Genomic DNA, 17,310 nt, shown 5'->3' with positions numbered 1-17,310 from the left:
TAACACTCTAATAATAGGGGTTTTCCCCTTTTTTCTGGCAACAAAACTGAAACCTTTTTACAAGGATTCATGTCTGCATTAGCCACAATACTTGCAGTCAAAATGCAAACAAAAAACACACTATGATAATATATGCATTGTCCTTGAAACTGATTGGTCCACACTAAGGGATGGCTTTCTTTTGAGCCTCGACCCCATTGGTGCTCGACCAGAGGTCGCCAAAAGGCGTCCACAGCTCAAAGACAATGCACTATCAAAGTAATGAGGGCTTGGGGTGAGCATCTACATCATTAGACCACCTTTGCCAGTACCAAAATATAATAGAGTTTTTCCCCTTTTTTCTGGCAATGAAACTGAAACCTTTTTACGAGGATTCATGTCTGCATTAGCCACAATACTTGCAGTCAAAATGCAAACAAAAAACACACTGATAATATATGCATTGTCCTTGAAAGTGATTGGTCCACACCAAGGGACGGCTTTCTTTTGAGCCTCGACCCAATTAGTGCTCGACCAGAGGACGCCAAAAGGCGTCCACAGCTCAAGGACAATGCACTATCAAAGTAATGAGGGCTCGGGACGAGCATCTACATCATTAGACCTCCTTTGCCAGTACCAAAATATAATAATAAGGTTTCAGTTTTGTTGCCAGAAAAAAAAGGGAAAAACCCTATTATTATATTTTGGTACTGGCAAAGGAGGTCTCAAGTTCAAGTTCATTTATTAGGTATAGCCCTGTGAGCCATTCGGCTCTTGAATCGGGTGCAACCGCAACAAACAAAAAACAAAAACATTCTGTTAACGCTACTCTGTTAACCACTACAATATTAACACGGAGAGGTATGACCCCTTCCACTCGATATTCTAAGGGAGAGACAGCCTCCCTTCTAGCGTCCTCTACCCACTCCAGGCTACACTACACGCCGCTCCCTTGCGACGGCGGCTAGGGGAAGGCTAGACCGACCGACCCACCCAGGGTACGGGACTCGCCCTGGACCGCTTCAACCCCGGCTTGGCGACAGCCTCGGGGAGGGTCCCAGGGGGTCCGAGCAACCTCGGCTCCGCTACAACCGGCTTACGAGAGCCACGGTTGAGGGTCCCCGGGTCGCTGGTCCAGTCTTCAGATCTTCAGATGTCTTCGAGCTTGAGTTGGTGAGTACTGCCCCGACCGTTCCGAGGGCCGGCCTTTTATCCCCAGGTCGGGGTCACCCCTCCCCTCATGACCCCCTCTCCAGAACCTTCTGGAAGGTCTTAGAGGGTCTTAATTCTTAAGGGGTCTTAGGAAATGGAGGGGGGCCATCATCCCCCTCAGCCCCCAGCCCCTGGGGGGGTCTGGGGTGTCAACCTCCGGCCACGGAGGGGCGGGGGTTTGACCTTTGGTCAACCCCTACCCACCTCGCTCTCTCTCGGCTGCCCCCTGTCGGCTCGTGAGCGTGGCAGCAGATCAGCTGCCTACAGCGCCTTATTATGGCGCAACAGTAGGATTAACTTAGAGATTTTTAAGGGCACGGGGTGACCAATAAGGTCTGAATTCGTCCATGATAAGGTAGGGCACTGATGAAGGGATGACCAGTATGGTTGCTCTTCTCACGTTCTTCCTCTGGCGAACTGCTGGGCACCCTCTCTCGTCATCTCTCCCCCCCCCCCGCACGACGACATCATTCGTGAACCTTTTCGTCACGCTTCCAGATTAGGTGTTTAGGTGTGAAGGCAGTCATCCCGTTGTCTCACACGTTCGCTCGGCGTTTTACGGAATCCGTCGCCAATCGCGTTCCTCTTGTCTCTTTGCCTGGTGATGCCGAGCCATTTGCCAAAAACACCGTGACTCGAACACCGCAGGCTGCTCTGACTTAGATGCACACATCTGGTTGTAGTGTCCAGTAAACGTGGAACGTTGGGCCAATGTTAGGCCAACGGTTCCAAAGGCGTGGTGGTTAGTGTTTTTTTGTTGTTTCTGGAGGAGCCACGAGGGGAAGGATTCGGTCTCCTGGCTCCGCCAAATGGGATTTGGCAGGAGACGTCATAGACACCTGTCCCCCCGGGGCCTCCGGCACAAGCTTATGAAATAAATGTTTCATTCGTGGTTTAGTGGTAATTAATTGAAGGTGAAGGGGTTACCAGCCCCACGCACCCATCCAGATCCCCCATTTGGCCGCTGTGGTGGTTACAAATGCCATGAGGGTAAAGGCCAATTTAAATTGGTCCTCCCCCCACAGCACTGCCCACCACAGCGTTGCCGTCCTTGAGGTCGAGATGCACGATGCTCTAGCGATGCAGGAAGGCGACGCTGTCCAGGATCTGGGTCATGAGGCGCACTACGTCGCGCTCCGTGAATGCCTCCTCTCTCTCCGCCACGCACTGGTTGAAGATCTCCACTCCCGCCGCAATTCCCAGTTCGTTGCTCCCCGCCAGAGTGTACTCGGAGCGGAAAGGCTCCGTGTGGATGCGAGATCGAGCCTCCGCCACCAGCCCCGAGGCGGACCGGCCCCTGCCCGGTCCGCATCCCGCTCTGCACCTCCTCTGTGCTGCCGCTGCTGTCGCCATCACATTTGCTATTTGCTGCGCTGTGGACACTTTTATAGCCGCCGCCGCTGCTGCTGCAACTACAGGTGGTGGTGCCGCCGCTAGCGGAATTCCGTACTCGACCTCCTCTTCCCTCTTCTTGGGTGCACGAAGCAGGCACTCGCTCCGTCCTCGGCCCCGCCCGCCTTCACGAGCATTCTCATTCCCTCTCGATCCTTCTCAAGAGCTCTCCTCGGACAGGTGATCACCCACTAGCCCCCCCACCTGGGGCCCCTTGTGTGGACACTCCGGATCACGTGTCTACGGCGTCAACTAGAGTGCCATGGCCCGGGGTAACCCTGTCCCTGGGCTGACGCTCACCCACTACCCCACGTGGGAGCCCCCACCACACAGTCCGTGGTGCCCGCACTATCCCAGTGCTCGCCAAACCCGTTAGGGCTGGTATTACACACAGCCACCCACACGGTGCTGTCCACGATGTAGGAACATCGAACGGCACGGCCCTTCAAGTTCAAGTTAATTTATTAGGTATAGCCCTGTGAGCCATTCGGCTCTTGAATCGGGTGCAACCGCAACAAACATGCACTGTACCGGGCCGGCACCATACAGTGACATCCCCGATGTTATTACAGTAATGGTAGTGTATACTCTTTGGTTCTTTCCGTAAAGTCACGTAGGTGGAAGAAAAAAAACAGATCACGACGTTTCGATCGCAACACAAGCGATCGTCATCAGGTGAGACAATAACTGCAGGGAAACTGCTGAAACAGGCGAGAGAGCTGCCGTGACAAGTGGCTATATAGATGTAACGGGTTCGAATTTAGGTGCACACAACTTCTTGGGAGGCAACCCTATTTATTACTGAACACGACAGTTAACTCTTACATTATGCATAGGGTGGTGACCACCGACCTACTCTAGCTAACACACACACTTCTCTAGCACTGACTCTCGGATACTCTCTCGTGACCCAGCCGGGTGGGCTACTGGTGGGTCCACTGACTGGAGGCTTGACTCTTCTTGGCTATTTAAATGTTTTATTTCATTTCAATCAAGAGCAGGCCTCTGCCTTGTACAGCCAAAAAGAACAGAAAAAAAGACAGGAGAACACATGACCGTAACCGGAACCGGGGATCCTTTTGTAACAATCAGTGCCCTTACAGCAGATGCAGAGTACGACGCGGTAGAATTTCCCTCTTACACACCCTTTAGGCAGAAAGGCAAGAAATCACCGTCGCAAAGGAGGGTACATTCATCCACCCATTCTCGACGGCGGGGGGGCATTCACAATTCAACCTATCCCACACGGGGGTGGCGGCCATCGCCATTTCGCGTTTGTGGCGCTCCTGCCCATCGTCTCCCGCTACACCTCCACCACCCTGTCCAACAGCCCCTTGGCTAGGCGGTATACCCCGAGGGGCAACATATTGGTGCCTTTGATCATCTTCTGGCGGGCCGTCCACAGGGCCTCTTTTATGGCGCCTATGACGGCCCACGCCTGAGCCCCCAAACCTCGCCCGCCCTCTGTCTGACTTGACTCTTCTTGGCGTCTTCACGATGCATCTTCATTCTTGATACGGGCAGCCACGAACCTCGTGAGTAGGCCTCGGCAAGGTAAGGTAATTTACCCTTTCTACCGGGTGAAAGGGTAAAGGTAAAGATGTCGGCATGCCAAGGGGTAAGGTAAAGGGTAGGGTAAAGGTAGCTCGGAAGAATTACCCGGTAGGGTAAAGGTAACGCGAAGTATTACCCGGTAAATACGGTACCTTGTTTACTGCTAAAAGCTCCGTGGCGCAGTCCGTGGCCTCCATTTAATAAGTAATATTAAAACAAACTTTCTTAAAAAAAACACGCTATAATGAAATGTACTAGTAATGGCAGAACTCCACGACTCCAGGTAGTGGCCCTGAAGCTTGCCATAACGTAAGGTGGCCATGGTGATTTACAGCCAACGTCAGCTGAGCGTGGACAATTAGACCCAAGCTGAAACATAACATATAAAAAAAGATTTTATGATAGAATATAGTGTTGTCATCAGTGACCAAGTTTGCAGTCGATACCACATTAGGAAGTGGGTAAAAATGTAGTTACATGATTTGAGGATACGACGACGACGACAACAAGCGTATAAAATTGGAATCATCGAGAGTATTCTATATGAATAAAGCGCTCTACCTAGCATTTACCTGTTATAAACCTTGTTCATGTGTAGTTCCCTAGTAATTACCCTGTAATTGGGTAATTTATATGGGGGTAGGGTAAAAGGTAGGCTCGTTGCTTTTTACCTTTTAACTTTTACCTTACCTTGCCGAGGCCTACTCGTGAGGAGGCTGCTTATATGGGCGTGTCCTGGCCCCACCCCGGCCACGCCTTTCTTCGAGAACCCTCTTGAAGCCCCCCCCCCCCTGCTGTCCACGTGCCCCCCCGAGGTGCCCCCCCCCCGGGTCCCCGGCCCCCACTGGGATCCGGTCACGTGTCCAGCCGGGGTCACAGAGTGCCACGACCTCACACCACCCCCGTGGCCTCCCTAGTCCAGAACCGGCCCTGACGTCATTCCCGCCTCCAGCCGGGATGACGTCATGTGTGTGTGTGTGTAGACCCGCGGGGTAGTGACGTTCCCCCGCATAGTGACGTCACACGTGTGCGTGTATACACAGTAGTGACGCTACAAGTCACTACATCAGGTAGGGTTTGTGGGCGGGGCTAGAGATGGGGGTGGGGCAGAGCAAGATCTGCGGCGGGGACGGGGGAGTTGGTCGTGGTTTATGTCGTGGTTTTGGTGTTGGGAGGGGTGGCAGAGCGGTTAGCGCACTGCACAACGAACTCGGCCACCCGAGTTCGAATCACGCTCACGGCCAACACCAGCGACGATTATTGAAAGCGGTCCTGGGCATCTCCTAGGTTGACTCGGCCTCAAATAAGTCGTTTCTGACTTACAGTATCCTGGAGTCTACAAATTGAGTTGCAGTTGTGGTGATTGCTACATTGGAGAAACGAAACGTCATGTTTCTGATCGTGTCCGCGAGCACAAGTCAGATCTGAAACACGGCAGAACTGATTCTTCGGCCGTTGCCGATCATTGCTACAACTCGGTGGGCTCTCATTAAATTGTCTTTTCCGAGACCAAGGTGCTCTGCAAACCTCCTGGCTACCATCAAAGGTTTGTACACGAAGCCATACAAATATACAAACACAGACATAATTTCAACCGTGATGATGGTTACAAACTGAGTAAATCATTGGAAAGATGTGATTAACCATGCAAAAAAAAAGATTTAACTACACTTATTTGGACCATCTTATTTGACAGACAACTATTAGAGGTTATTGATAGACAGCCAGGCTTGTTTTACCATGTTTAGTTTGTTTCTTTTTTCACACTATTGTTATGTAGGCCAGGCTTAGTCACAAACCGTACCTCTCCATAACAAAGGCTCAGCCTCTTAAGCCTCACCTTACCATATTAATAAAAAGTGTGCCGTACTTGGCCCTTCCCCCTCTCCAACCATTATATATACGGAGTGGTAGCTCTTGCAATCTCTCATTTACTTGATACAGCTGTCGTGGCTGTGACGGTTCCACCTGAAGACGGAAGCTTGTGTTGCCTCCGAAACGTCGTGATTTTTATTTTATTTTACTTTTATTAATTTTAATGTTTTACCTACGTGACTTTACCGAAAAAACCTAAGAATATGAATCCTTGCAGTCACGAAAGCTTCAAATCTAGAACTCAAATAAGTAATTGGTACAGTGCATAACATTGCCACTGGGGAGACAAAGGCGGCTGGACGTGGTGCTGGCCATCCCAACCCACTCGTGTGCCATGCCGGCCATCATAGGTGCTATTCGCGAACAGCACTTGCCCCAACAGTCTGTTAAGGCTATACGGGGATCTTTGTCTTTGGTGGTTTTGGTGAATTGGAGACCGGGATTGGTGGATCACACAGCGATGGAGCCATTGGGGGTACGTGATGCTCTCCCACATCACAACTTGATGGTGCTATTACAATGGCTGTACAGCAAGTGGGTTGCCGATGTGGGGATTTTTTTATATATTTTTTATAAAGTGTTACACCATCGTATGAGTGGTGGGTTTTGATTTTGCATTACTCTGTTTTTTTGCCTGCATGCAGAAATACTCATTAAATCGGCATTTTCAAAACATCCCAATGCAGGACCCTGCTGACACAGCCTCGAGACTCGGTGAAGTTTTTTTTTCTCTCGGTAAATGTATGAACGAAAGGGATATGTGCACAATTAGCATAAGCAAAAGCAATGCCACGATAAGAAGTACTACCATCATCATCATCATGAAACTGATGATGTTAAAATATATACCTGTATTGATTATGTTCAATATTGTTGTTGTTTGTTTTCACAAAATTTGTTGCGAGTTATTTAGATTTAGTTTTGTTGAACTGAAATGTTTCCGTTGCTACAGAATTGAGCAATGTTAATAAATTCGCCTGATTTTCAATCGCGTATCTTATTATTAATTCACCACTCCTCATTCCATTCCCAGGTATACAGGAGCCCACGGGAGCTTTGTCATAATGCACACACAACTGCTGCCATTTTAAAGGTGTAAAAACACAACTTTTTCGACCAACAACATACAGCTGGACTAGATTTGAAGCTTTCGTGACTGCAAGGATTCATACTCTTAGGTAAAAATAAATAATAGAAATAAAATAATAAATCACGACGTTTCGGAGGCAACACAAGTCTCCGTCATCAGGTGGGACCGTCACAGCTGAATTTACTGTGTCAAGTGAGGCAAAATTCCAAGAGACAAGCCCTTAAATACAAGTTGAGGGGGAGGGGGGGAGGGGCTTATCTGAATGTGGTAGCCAATGAATGGAACTTAACCCCAAGTGCACCTATTCTCTTTTAGCTACTGCATGTGTTTTGCTACGAGGATAATCCGGCACTGGTTAGCGCACAGCGATATTCGTACCGGTCGTGCACGCCCCCCCCCCTAGGTCGACTCAGCAATAAGTGAGTACTGGGTGCGGCGTGCAACGCATCAGCGCTGGAGAGACAAAGGTGGCTGAATGAGCGCAGTTCCGGCCACACCATCACCCCGTTGTGCGCTGTAGCGGCCTTCCTAACAGCGCTTGCTGCGGCAGTCTGTACAAAGGCTATACGGGGGAATGTGTGGTGGTGGTGGTGTGTGTGTACGTGCGGGAGGGGGGCGAGTTGAATGGGCATTCGTTGATGAGTGTCACCTTACTCGGCTCACAAAGACGGTGATTGCATTGGGCACAATGACATCCTTTCACGTTCCTCTGCGACCCATTCAAGTCCCGACTCATTAAAGAAAACCAAGTCGGGTTTTCATGGGCAGATCCCCCATCCGTCCCTTCTTATAGCCGGACCCCAACCCCCTCCCATCCCTCTCTGCTCCAGCGGCCTCGGGGGAGGAGGGGGAGGTGGGGGAGGTTGGGGGAGGTGAGGTGGGGGAGGTGGGGGAGGTGAGGTGGGGGAGGTGAGGTGGGGGAGGTGAGGTGGGGGAGGTGAGGTGGGGGAGGTGAGGTGGGGGAGGTGAGGTGGGGGAGGTGAGGTGGGGGAGGTGAGGTGGGGGAGGTGAGGTGGGGGAGGTGAGGTAGGTGAGGTGGGGGAGGTGGGGGTGGGGGAGGTGGGGAGGTAAGGTGGGGGTGGGGGAGGTGAGGTGGGGGAGGTGAGGTGGGGGAGGTGAGGTGGGGGAGGTGGGGGTGGGGGAGGTGAGGTGGGGAAGGTGAGGTGGGGGTGGGGGAGGTGAGGTGGGGGGAGGTGAGGTGGGGGTGGGGGAGGTTGGGGAGGTGGGGTAGGTGAGGTGGGGGAGGTGAGGTGGGGGAGGTAGGGGAGGTAGTGGAGATAGGGGAGGTGGGGGAGGTGAGGTGGGGGTGGGGGAGGTGAGGTAGGTGAGGTGGGGGAGGTGGGGGTGGGGGAGGTGGGGAGGTAAGGTGGGGGTGGGGGAGGTGAGGTGGGGGAGGTGAGGTGGGGGAGGTGAGGTGGGGGAGGTGGGGGTGGGGGAGGTGAGGTGGGGAAGGTGAGGTGGGGGGTGGGGGAGGTGAGGTGGGGGAGGTGAGGTGGGGGTGGGGGAGGTTGGGGAGGTGGGGTAGGTGAGGTGGGGGAGGTGAGGTGGGGGAGGTAGGGGAGGTAGTGGAGATAGGGGAGGTGGGGGAGGTGAGGTGGGGGTGGGGGAGGTGAGGTGGGGGAGGTGAGGTGGGGGTGGGGGAGGTGAGGTGGGGGAGGTGAGGTGGGGGTGGGGGAGGTGAGGTGGGGGGTGGGGGAGGTGAGGTGGGGGTGGGGGAGGTGAGGTGGGGGTGGGGGGGGTGAGGTGGGGGAGGTGAGGTGGGGGTGGGGGAGGTTGGGGAGGTGGGGTAGGTGAGGTGGGGTAGGTGAGGTGGGGGAGGTAGGGGAGGTAGTGGAGGTAGGGGAGGCGGGGGGTGGGGGAGATAGGGGAGGTGGGGGAGGTGAGGTGGGGGTGGGGGAGGTGAGGTGGGGGAGGTGAGGTGGGGGAGGGGGGGGGTGAGGTGGGGGAGGTGAGGTGGGGGGTGGGGGAGGTGAGGTGGGGGTGGGGGAGGTGAGGTGGGGGTGGGGGAGGTGAGGTGGGGGGTGGGGGGGGGGGTGAGGTGGGGGAGGTGAGGTGGGGGTGGGGGAGGTTGGGGAGGTGGGGTAGGTGAGGTGGGGGAGGTAGGGGAGGTAGTGGAGGTAGGGGAGGCGGGGGTGGGGGAGATAGGGGAGGTGGGGGAGGTGAGGTGGGGGTGGGGGAGGTGAGGTGGGGGAGGTGAGGTGGGGGAGGTGAGGTGGGGGAGGGGGGGGTGAGGTGGGGGAGGTGAGGTGGGGGTGGGGGAGGTGAGGTGGGGGTGGGGGAGGTGAGGTGGGGGAGGGGGGTCTCAGTAACAAAACCGCCGAGCGAGTAATTAGTTCGTCAGCAAAGCTGGCTCTTCACGAGCCGAGGATTCTCAAACGTGGCATTTCCGCAGTCGTGTGATTTATAATAATGACAATGTATGTATATATATATTAAATTATGGTAGAAAAGAAATCACGCAAAAACGTCAAGCGGCCAGCCATATACAGCACCTTTGCAGGCAGCGCTGAATTTCGGCCTGAAAAATCCGGAACGCCGTTGTGGAAATTATCATGAGTCTCACACGTGTCCATGAGTCTCACACGTGTCCATGAGTCTCACACGTGACCATGAGTCTCACACGTGACCATGAGTCTCACACGTGTCCATGAGTCTCACACGTGTCCATGAGTCTCACACGTGACCATGAGTCTCACACGTGACCATGAGTCTTACACGTGACCATGAGTCTCACACGTGACAATGAGTCTCTTATCACGTGTACAAGAACACGGAGTAAACCGTATTGGTTGACAGCGATGGCACTTTAAATCAATGCCGCCTGCTTGTGATTGGACGGAACGGCGTTCAGAAATCCCCCCCAACCACCACCACCACTCCTTACCCCACCCCCACCAGATAAATAGGTGGCGACAGGAGGCGTCTGAGCGTCACGTGTCCACAGGTGTGCACGTGATACTCACTTAGCTCCAGGTGTGCCATGGAGCTGCTGATGTGTGTGATCATGGCGCTGGTGTCTGCAGGTAAGGTTATTGTTGTTTGCGGGACTTTGCGATCCATGTGTTGTCAATCGTGTGTACAGTGCCTCTAATGGCGCCTGCCATATCAATGTGTAATTAAATTGAAGTTGAGCATTTTAAAAAAAACATGTTACCAGGTAGGGTCCACCGAGCTTCATAACTCTTTTTTGAGAAGCGACGTGGCTACAGATGATCGCTCAACGAAGTGGCTTATCACGTGGACATTTATTGCAGCCTAAATACTCTTAAACGCGTGATGTTGATTCGAAACGTGGAGGGGAAAAACCGGAGGACCCGGAGAAAAATCCACGCGACCACGGGGAGAGAGACGCACGCAAACTCCAAATATACAGCAGGCATCAGGATCGGGATAAAACCGACGATCATCCTGCATACCAGGCGAGGGAGTTAACATCTCGCCACCGCGGCACCCCAATTGTTTTGCCACCTCTGTTGGACACTGGAAATAAAAACAGATTCACACGCAGGTTGATTACACTGTTCAACCCACTTGCTGTACTGCCGTTGTTGGCCTCCTCGCAGCGCGGCGGGGTTGGTACTCGGGTTTCACTGAACTCGATGCTCTCATGATGGTCCACCAACCCCTCATTTCACGAGGCGAGCCCGGGTATTACAATCTCTGCAATTATCAAATCCATCAATGGATGAAGTTCTTTCCACCCCGTGTCGGTTATGGGTTTTTGCTGTTTTGACCATACTTCACCACACCGCTGATCAGTGCGGGTTGATGAACGGGTTTTGATTTTGCTCGCCATCCAATGTTCGAGCCGTGGCTGGGGAACGGGTTTGGGTGGTCCAGGTTCTTAGGCGCAGCGTGGTGAACACTACCACCACCGCTACCACCCCCATCGTGCTCCGTAATCCCATACACCCTTTAAAGCTAAGGGCGCAATTAGTGAATACAAAATTAAGTTTAAAACGATGGCCTGATCTCACGAGCTATGGGGGCAGTTTTGAGCCAGCGTTGGGAATTCCAGATTTTCCCTGGTGGCAGCAGTCCGTCTATAGGAAGACCACTGCTCGCAAATAATTCCCACCATTATTCTCATCATCATCACCACCACCATCTTACATAGCCACGATCTATCCACTGCACATGCCGTGAATTAAATATTGCAGGTAGGAACAATGTTCCACACTGCCCACCAGGGATTTTTTGTCTGTCTGTCGTGCATAAATATATATATAAAATAAACAGCTCTTTGATTCAACTTTCTTCTTGGTTCTTTCTGTAAAGTCACGTAGAAGGGAAGTAATAAAATAATAAAAATAAAACATAATAAAATAATTCTCACGACGTTTCGGCCACAACGCAAGCAGCCGTCCTCAGGTGGAGAACAGGTCCGTCAAGTAGACACGTAGGCTTTTGCAACCAATATTATTCATAATATAGGTTTTTGGGTCAGTTCGCGTTATTTATAAATGTGTCGTAACCCTCCACCACCCGACACGGCCAAACAGAAAAAAATGTGTCACGTTTTCAAAGGACAAAATAATTGACTTCTTTAGCCCACCGCTGTGCTGAAGAGAGAATCAACAGCCTCCCGCTCGTCCTGCACCCGGCGCCGCCACCGCCGGCCGTTGAGCGTGAACCGGAACTCGCGCCGCCCCCGCCCCCCCCCCGCGGCGCGTCTCTCCCACGTGCGCGATGGCGCCGTCCGCGCCGTCCGAGGGCGGCGCGGCCACAGCCGCCGCCTGCGCCCGGAGCCGCTCGGTGTCGTCGTCTAGCCGGGGTTCCGAGGCGCGCCGCCGCTCCCCCTCCTCCACGTGGAGGCGCCGCAAGTGCTCCACCGCAGCTCCGGCCGGTTCATGGTCAGACACCGACAACGACGCTGCGCGATGGCGCTGTCTGGCCGCCTGCGCCCGGAGCCGCTCCCCGTTGTCCTGGAGCCGGACTTCCGGGGAGCCGCCGCTCCTCCACGTGCTGGCGGCAACACGACGCGGCGCTCCACCGCCAGACACCGACGACGAAGACGACGATGGGTCGAGAGCCCCAGGTGGTGGCCCTGTAGATGAGGCGCTGGGTAGCGGGCTCCCACGGTGGTATCCTGAAGCTGCACGACGGGGTGGTTTGCATCCCCCTCGCCGAGCCCGTCCGCCATGGCCTCGTCTGCGGCCTCCTGCCAACTCCTCTTCTTCGTCGTGTCGTCGAGCTCCTCATCGCGGTCTCTTTTTTTCCTCCACACTCCGGCCTTGATCCTCTCCTCTACACTGGTGTGTATGTCGATGATTTGGCTGTACATTTCCACGTGATAAGCCGCTTCGTTTGGCTATCCGTTTGTGGCCAGGTCGCTTCTGAAAATGAAGCGAATAGCCCAGTGGGGCCTTACCTTATTACACAAAGAGTTTTGTTTTAAATTTGTATTGTTTTAATAATTCTCTTACCTCTCCTATATTTTGCATTCTGGACATCTGTCAAAAAGAGCTTCATGGCTCCATCGGCTTCCTCCTCCAGCACAAATGAATATTCTGATTCAGATTTTTTACTTCCTTCGCGCACCCGCACGTAGCCCCAACCGTGCTGATCGGAAATCTCCCTCTCCCCCCCCCCCCTCTTGTTCACCCCCCCCCTCCCTCAGCTGGCTGCTCAGCAAGAAGACACGCGGTGCACCCCCTGAGCCGCATCGTGGGGGGCTTTGAGGTGGTCCCGCACTCGCTGCCCTTCCAGGTGTCGCTCCTCTACCGGGGGTCCCACATTTGCGGAGGAGCACTCATCGCGCCCTCCTGGGTCCTGACCGCCGCACACTGCTACAAGGAGTACACGGCCCCCCCTCCCCACCACCCCCCCTCTCTCTCTCTCTGTCTCTCTAAATCGTCTCAAGCCCTCTTGTAAATCCGCGTGACTTTTGTGTGTCTAGGGGGAGCGGCGGTGCAAGGGTTTTAGCACGCCGCGCCAAGAAGCCCAGCGACACGGGCTCGATTCTCGCTGGCGGCCAACACCGGCGACGATTATCTGAACTGGTCCTGGTACTCCGCGAGGTCGACTCGGCCTCAAAGGCTAACCTGGTGGCGATGTGCATTCGACTGTTATTGCTTGGGCTGTCGTCTCTGCAAACGGTTGCTTGCAAAGAGACACGGGCATTCTAGCGACCTGCTCAGCGATTTGTAATGACATGGTTTGTGAACTATGATTTGCTCGTTTCAATCCTCGTGTGGGTGGGTTTGGTGGACCTAACCAGTTATATATATATTATATATTATAATTGCGTGTCGAACTAGGGCCTGTATGGTCAAGGGGAGTGAAGTCCTTGCCTGCTAACATCTGGGGGCTCGCCAGCATTTATTCCAGCAAGCCCCGACTCTGTTGCTGATCCAGACCCTGCAAGTCGAAACCGGTCCGTGGCTTTCTTGCACTGAATTAAAATGCTGCTGATGAGACACTGCATGTCGAAACCGGCCTGGGGCTTTCATGCACTGAAAACGCTGCAGATAAGACCCTGCAAGTCGAAACCGGCCCGGGGCTTTCTTGCACTGAAAACGCTGCTGATGAGACCCTGCAAGTCGAAACCGGCCCGGGGCTTTCTTGCACTGAAAACGCTGCTGATGAGACCCTGCATGTCGAAACCGGCCCGGGACTTTCTTGCACCGAAAACGCTGCTGAGATTGCACACTTCCAGAAGGCCGTACAGCCCAATGTTTTGAGTCAGAAATACTTTAATATTTTAATGTGGCGAGACGTATGGGGGGACCCTTTTCCCGCTTGCCTATTGTTGTCCGGAACAAAGAAAAAACCGCTGGGCGTTGTTTCTACACAACTACTCGCTCAGATGTGGACAAAGCTGTCGCCAGGCGATTTTCAACAGCGATGTGATTTGGCGCAGCATTGGATGAGCCAAGGCACTAAATTGGTTCCCTTTGCTCCTCCCCCCCCCTGCCCTCTCGTCTTCTGCCAATCAGCGTGACCCTGCTGAAGGTGGCGCTGGGCGTGCACAGGCGCTCTGAGCACAAGGGCACGGAGCAGGTGCGGCTCGTGAGCCTGGCGGTGAAGCACCAGGCCTACAACGAGGTCACCATGGACAACGACCTCCTGCTGCTCAAGGTGCCTCGTGTGTGCGGAGGCTTCGGTGGAGGACGCTTGCACGCGGGCGCTGCCCTTCTTTGTGGTACTCGGTAAACGTGCCGACCGTTGGGCCAACGTTGGTATGTGGTTTGGTGCCGTTGTTGGACCAAAGTTGGAGCAACGTGTTGGGTAACCCCGCAGCACCTGTGCCGTCGCCGCCCCGGTTCCACGATGCCATAATCCATCTCACTCCCGCGAAGTGTCCGGTGTTTCCTCGTTCCATCTCTGTGATGGGCGCTCCTTCCGGACACACGCTCTCCCTCCCTTTGGCTGCCATTCCGTCCTGAACCAGCCACACGTTCTAGCGCTCTCCCCTTCAACGGAGGCCCTTGCTCCAGCAGTGGCGTGAGCTTGCAATTGCAGGGCTCCACCTTTTACCTCTTTATATATATTAAATCCTGAACGAGACACTTGTTCTCCCGCCCCGCCCCGCCACCAACCCCCATCACTCTCTGTCCACCTTCCCTCCCCTCGCAGCTCAAAAGCCCGGCACAGGTGACGAGGGGCGTGGTGGGGCTGGTGGCCCTCTCGGAGAGGGCCGTGGCCCCGGGCACGCTGTGCTTCGTGTCCGGCTGGGGCATCACGGCCGAGGGCAACTACATCCTGTCCGACCAGCTCATGGCCGTCGCCGTGCCTGTTGTGGCGCAGGGGCTGTGCAGTTCCTACTACAGCGGGCAGGTCACCGACGGCATGCTGTGCGCCGGCATCGAAGAGGGTGGCAAGGACTCGTGCCAGGTGCGCCCGACCGCCCGCGTGTCTGCGTTAGCGGGGTACTGGCAGAGTAGCATGGTTGGCTACGTACGGTGCGAAAGAGGTTCAACGTACATACGCACATGCTCTACAAGCCTGGCGAACCACCCCCACCACCTCCCCCCTTATGAGTTCGATTCCCGCTTGCGCTCAAAACCGGTAATGAATATCTGCATTGGTCCTGAGCCTCTCTCCTAGGTCAACTCTGCCTCAGATCAATACCCACTGTGATGTGTAAACATTGCCACGAGGGAGACGAAGGCGGCCGGCCTTCATAGGTACTTGCAGCACTTTCCCCAGAAGCCTATTAAGGTTACACGATGGATCTTTGTGTGAGTTTGCCTGACGCAGGTGCATATTCTACCCGTAGCATTTGCACGAATGAGATAAAAAAAAAATATTCTTCCGCGACCCAATGTACGCATCTTGAGCATAATAATCGATGCGTGTGGACGCATCGTTACACCCCACCCCCCCCGCCACCCCGTGTCGACCACTCCGCCCCTTGCCATCCCTCATCCGTCGTTCCCCTGTGTGTGTGTGTGTGCACGTGTGTCCCCTCTTACCCTGCGTTCACCCCTCTTCGAACTCAGGGTGATTCGGGGGGCCCGTTGATATGCAACGACAAGCTCGCGGGGGTGGTGTCGTGGGGGGAGGGCTGCGCACGTCCACACTTCTTCGGGGTCTACGCCAACGTGTCGCGGTACATCTTGTGGATCCGCAAGACGATGGCGACTGCCCGCGACTCCCGGCCTTGTGACAACCGCCGCCCGTGACTAAGCGGCCGCGTGACGGCCGCCGCCCGGACACGTTGATATCGTCTCGGCCGTCATGCTTCGGTCATTCGTGGGCAGTTGGCCAGTCACGCTGTCCATGGTCATTGTTGAATAAAAAAATAAGAATATTTTGCTCACTAATTTTTACGTGACTGGATGAACAAAATTAACACCGTCCCCCGCACCGTATCAACTTAGGGACCACGTGGGCCCGTGTGTCCCGTCTGTGCACGGTACTTTGGCCGTGCAACTTTTCTGTTGCACCATATCCAGCCAAGGCGTTAGAATTTCGATTTAAAGCTTTCGTGACTGCAGGGATTCATCTTCTTGGTTCTTTCGGTAAAGTCACGTAGAAGGGAAGTAATAAAATAATAAAAATAAAACATAATAAAACAATTCTCACGACGTTTCGGCCACAACGCAAGCAGCCATCCTCAGGCGAAGAATGAAACACCCCAAGCTTGGAGCGTATATTTAAGCTGGGTTAGAGGGGGGGGAGGTGGGAAGAAGAGCGCCTAAACAAAATAATTTGCATATCAAGAGGAATTCAGCATATGGAAAATGCGTAGGAGGTGGGCGGGGGGGGTTCCAAATCAATACTATGCCCGTGCATTATGCAGGATTAGCAGCATCAAAGGGGGGGGGGGGGAAGGGGGGGAGCATTAACAAAGGAAAGGAATGTTAATAGTATGTAGCTGTAGTTACTAAACAACCACGTAAAAAACTACAGTATAAACTGCATGACAAACTAAAGTATAAACTACATAGCATCATCAGTAAACTTACTATACTCTACAATAAGCTGAGTTACTAACAGTAAGTAATACATGAAAAATTCTACGTTGTAAAAAATTATATAATATGCTTCCATCTAAACTTTATTCTCTTACATCACACGCGTCTATACCGTACTATATACTTCCATAGGCAAAACCAACATTAAATTACATACTGTATTGCTATAAACCACCCTATACCTTATACATTTTTAATATAACACTATGTATTATTCTACCCACCCTAATGTGTATCAAAATGGTTTATTACGTCCTTCCAGTGATTGCTAAGCCAGAATCCATCTTCTCGGTTAAAATTGTCTCTGTGTTTGTAAATGTGGATCGCCTCATGTACGAATCTCTCATGATAGCCAGATGGCTTGCAGAGAACCTCTGTCTTGGAGAAGTCAATGTCATGTGAGCCCACTGAGTTGTAACAGTGATCTGCCACGGCTGAGGTGTTTGTCCTACAGTGTTTCAGGTCAGCTTTATGTTCACGGATGCGGTCCGAGACATGTCGTTTTTTACATTGGGGAAACCAAACGACATGTCTCGGACCGCATCCGTGAACATAAAGCTGACCTGAAACACTGTAGGACAAACACCTCAGCCGTGGCAGATCACTGTTACAACTCAGTGGGCTCACATGACATTGACTTCTCCAAGACAGAGGTTCTCTGCAAGCCATCTGGCTATCATGAGAGATTCGTACATGAGGCGATCCACATTTACAAACACAGAGACAATTTTAACCGAGAAGATGGATTCTGGCTTAGCAATCACTGGAAGGACGTAATAAACCATT

The 17,310-nt window shown here is 53.2% G+C and overlaps 1 protein-coding gene across 1 annotated transcript; it reads left to right on the top strand.

Annotated features, from left to right (window-relative positions):
• The first annotated feature begins 9,978 nt into the window (after nucleotides 1-9,978).
• LOC144728389 (trypsin-like) lies at nucleotides 9,979-15,857 on the top strand. The gene is made up of 5 exons (XM_078607789.1): nucleotides 9,979-10,125; nucleotides 12,723-12,900; nucleotides 14,041-14,182; nucleotides 14,681-14,938; nucleotides 15,547-15,857. The coding sequence occupies exons 1-5, from the start codon at nucleotides 10,083-10,085 to the stop codon at nucleotides 15,727-15,729; spliced, it is 804 nt and encodes a 267-aa protein (XP_078463915.1). The 5' UTR covers nucleotides 9,979-10,082; the 3' UTR covers nucleotides 15,730-15,857.
• The last annotated feature ends 1,453 nt before the right edge of the window (nucleotides 15,858-17,310 follow it).

Source organism: Lampetra planeri, chromosome 28, assembly GCF_965212315.1.
Source record: "Lampetra planeri chromosome 28, kcLamPlan1.2.h2, whole genome shotgun sequence".
Taxonomy (NCBI): domain Eukaryota; kingdom Metazoa; phylum Chordata; class Hyperoartia; order Petromyzontiformes; family Petromyzontidae; genus Lampetra; species Lampetra planeri.
Note: the sequence above shows the minus strand (reverse complement) of the source record. Positions and strands in the feature narration are given on the sequence as shown.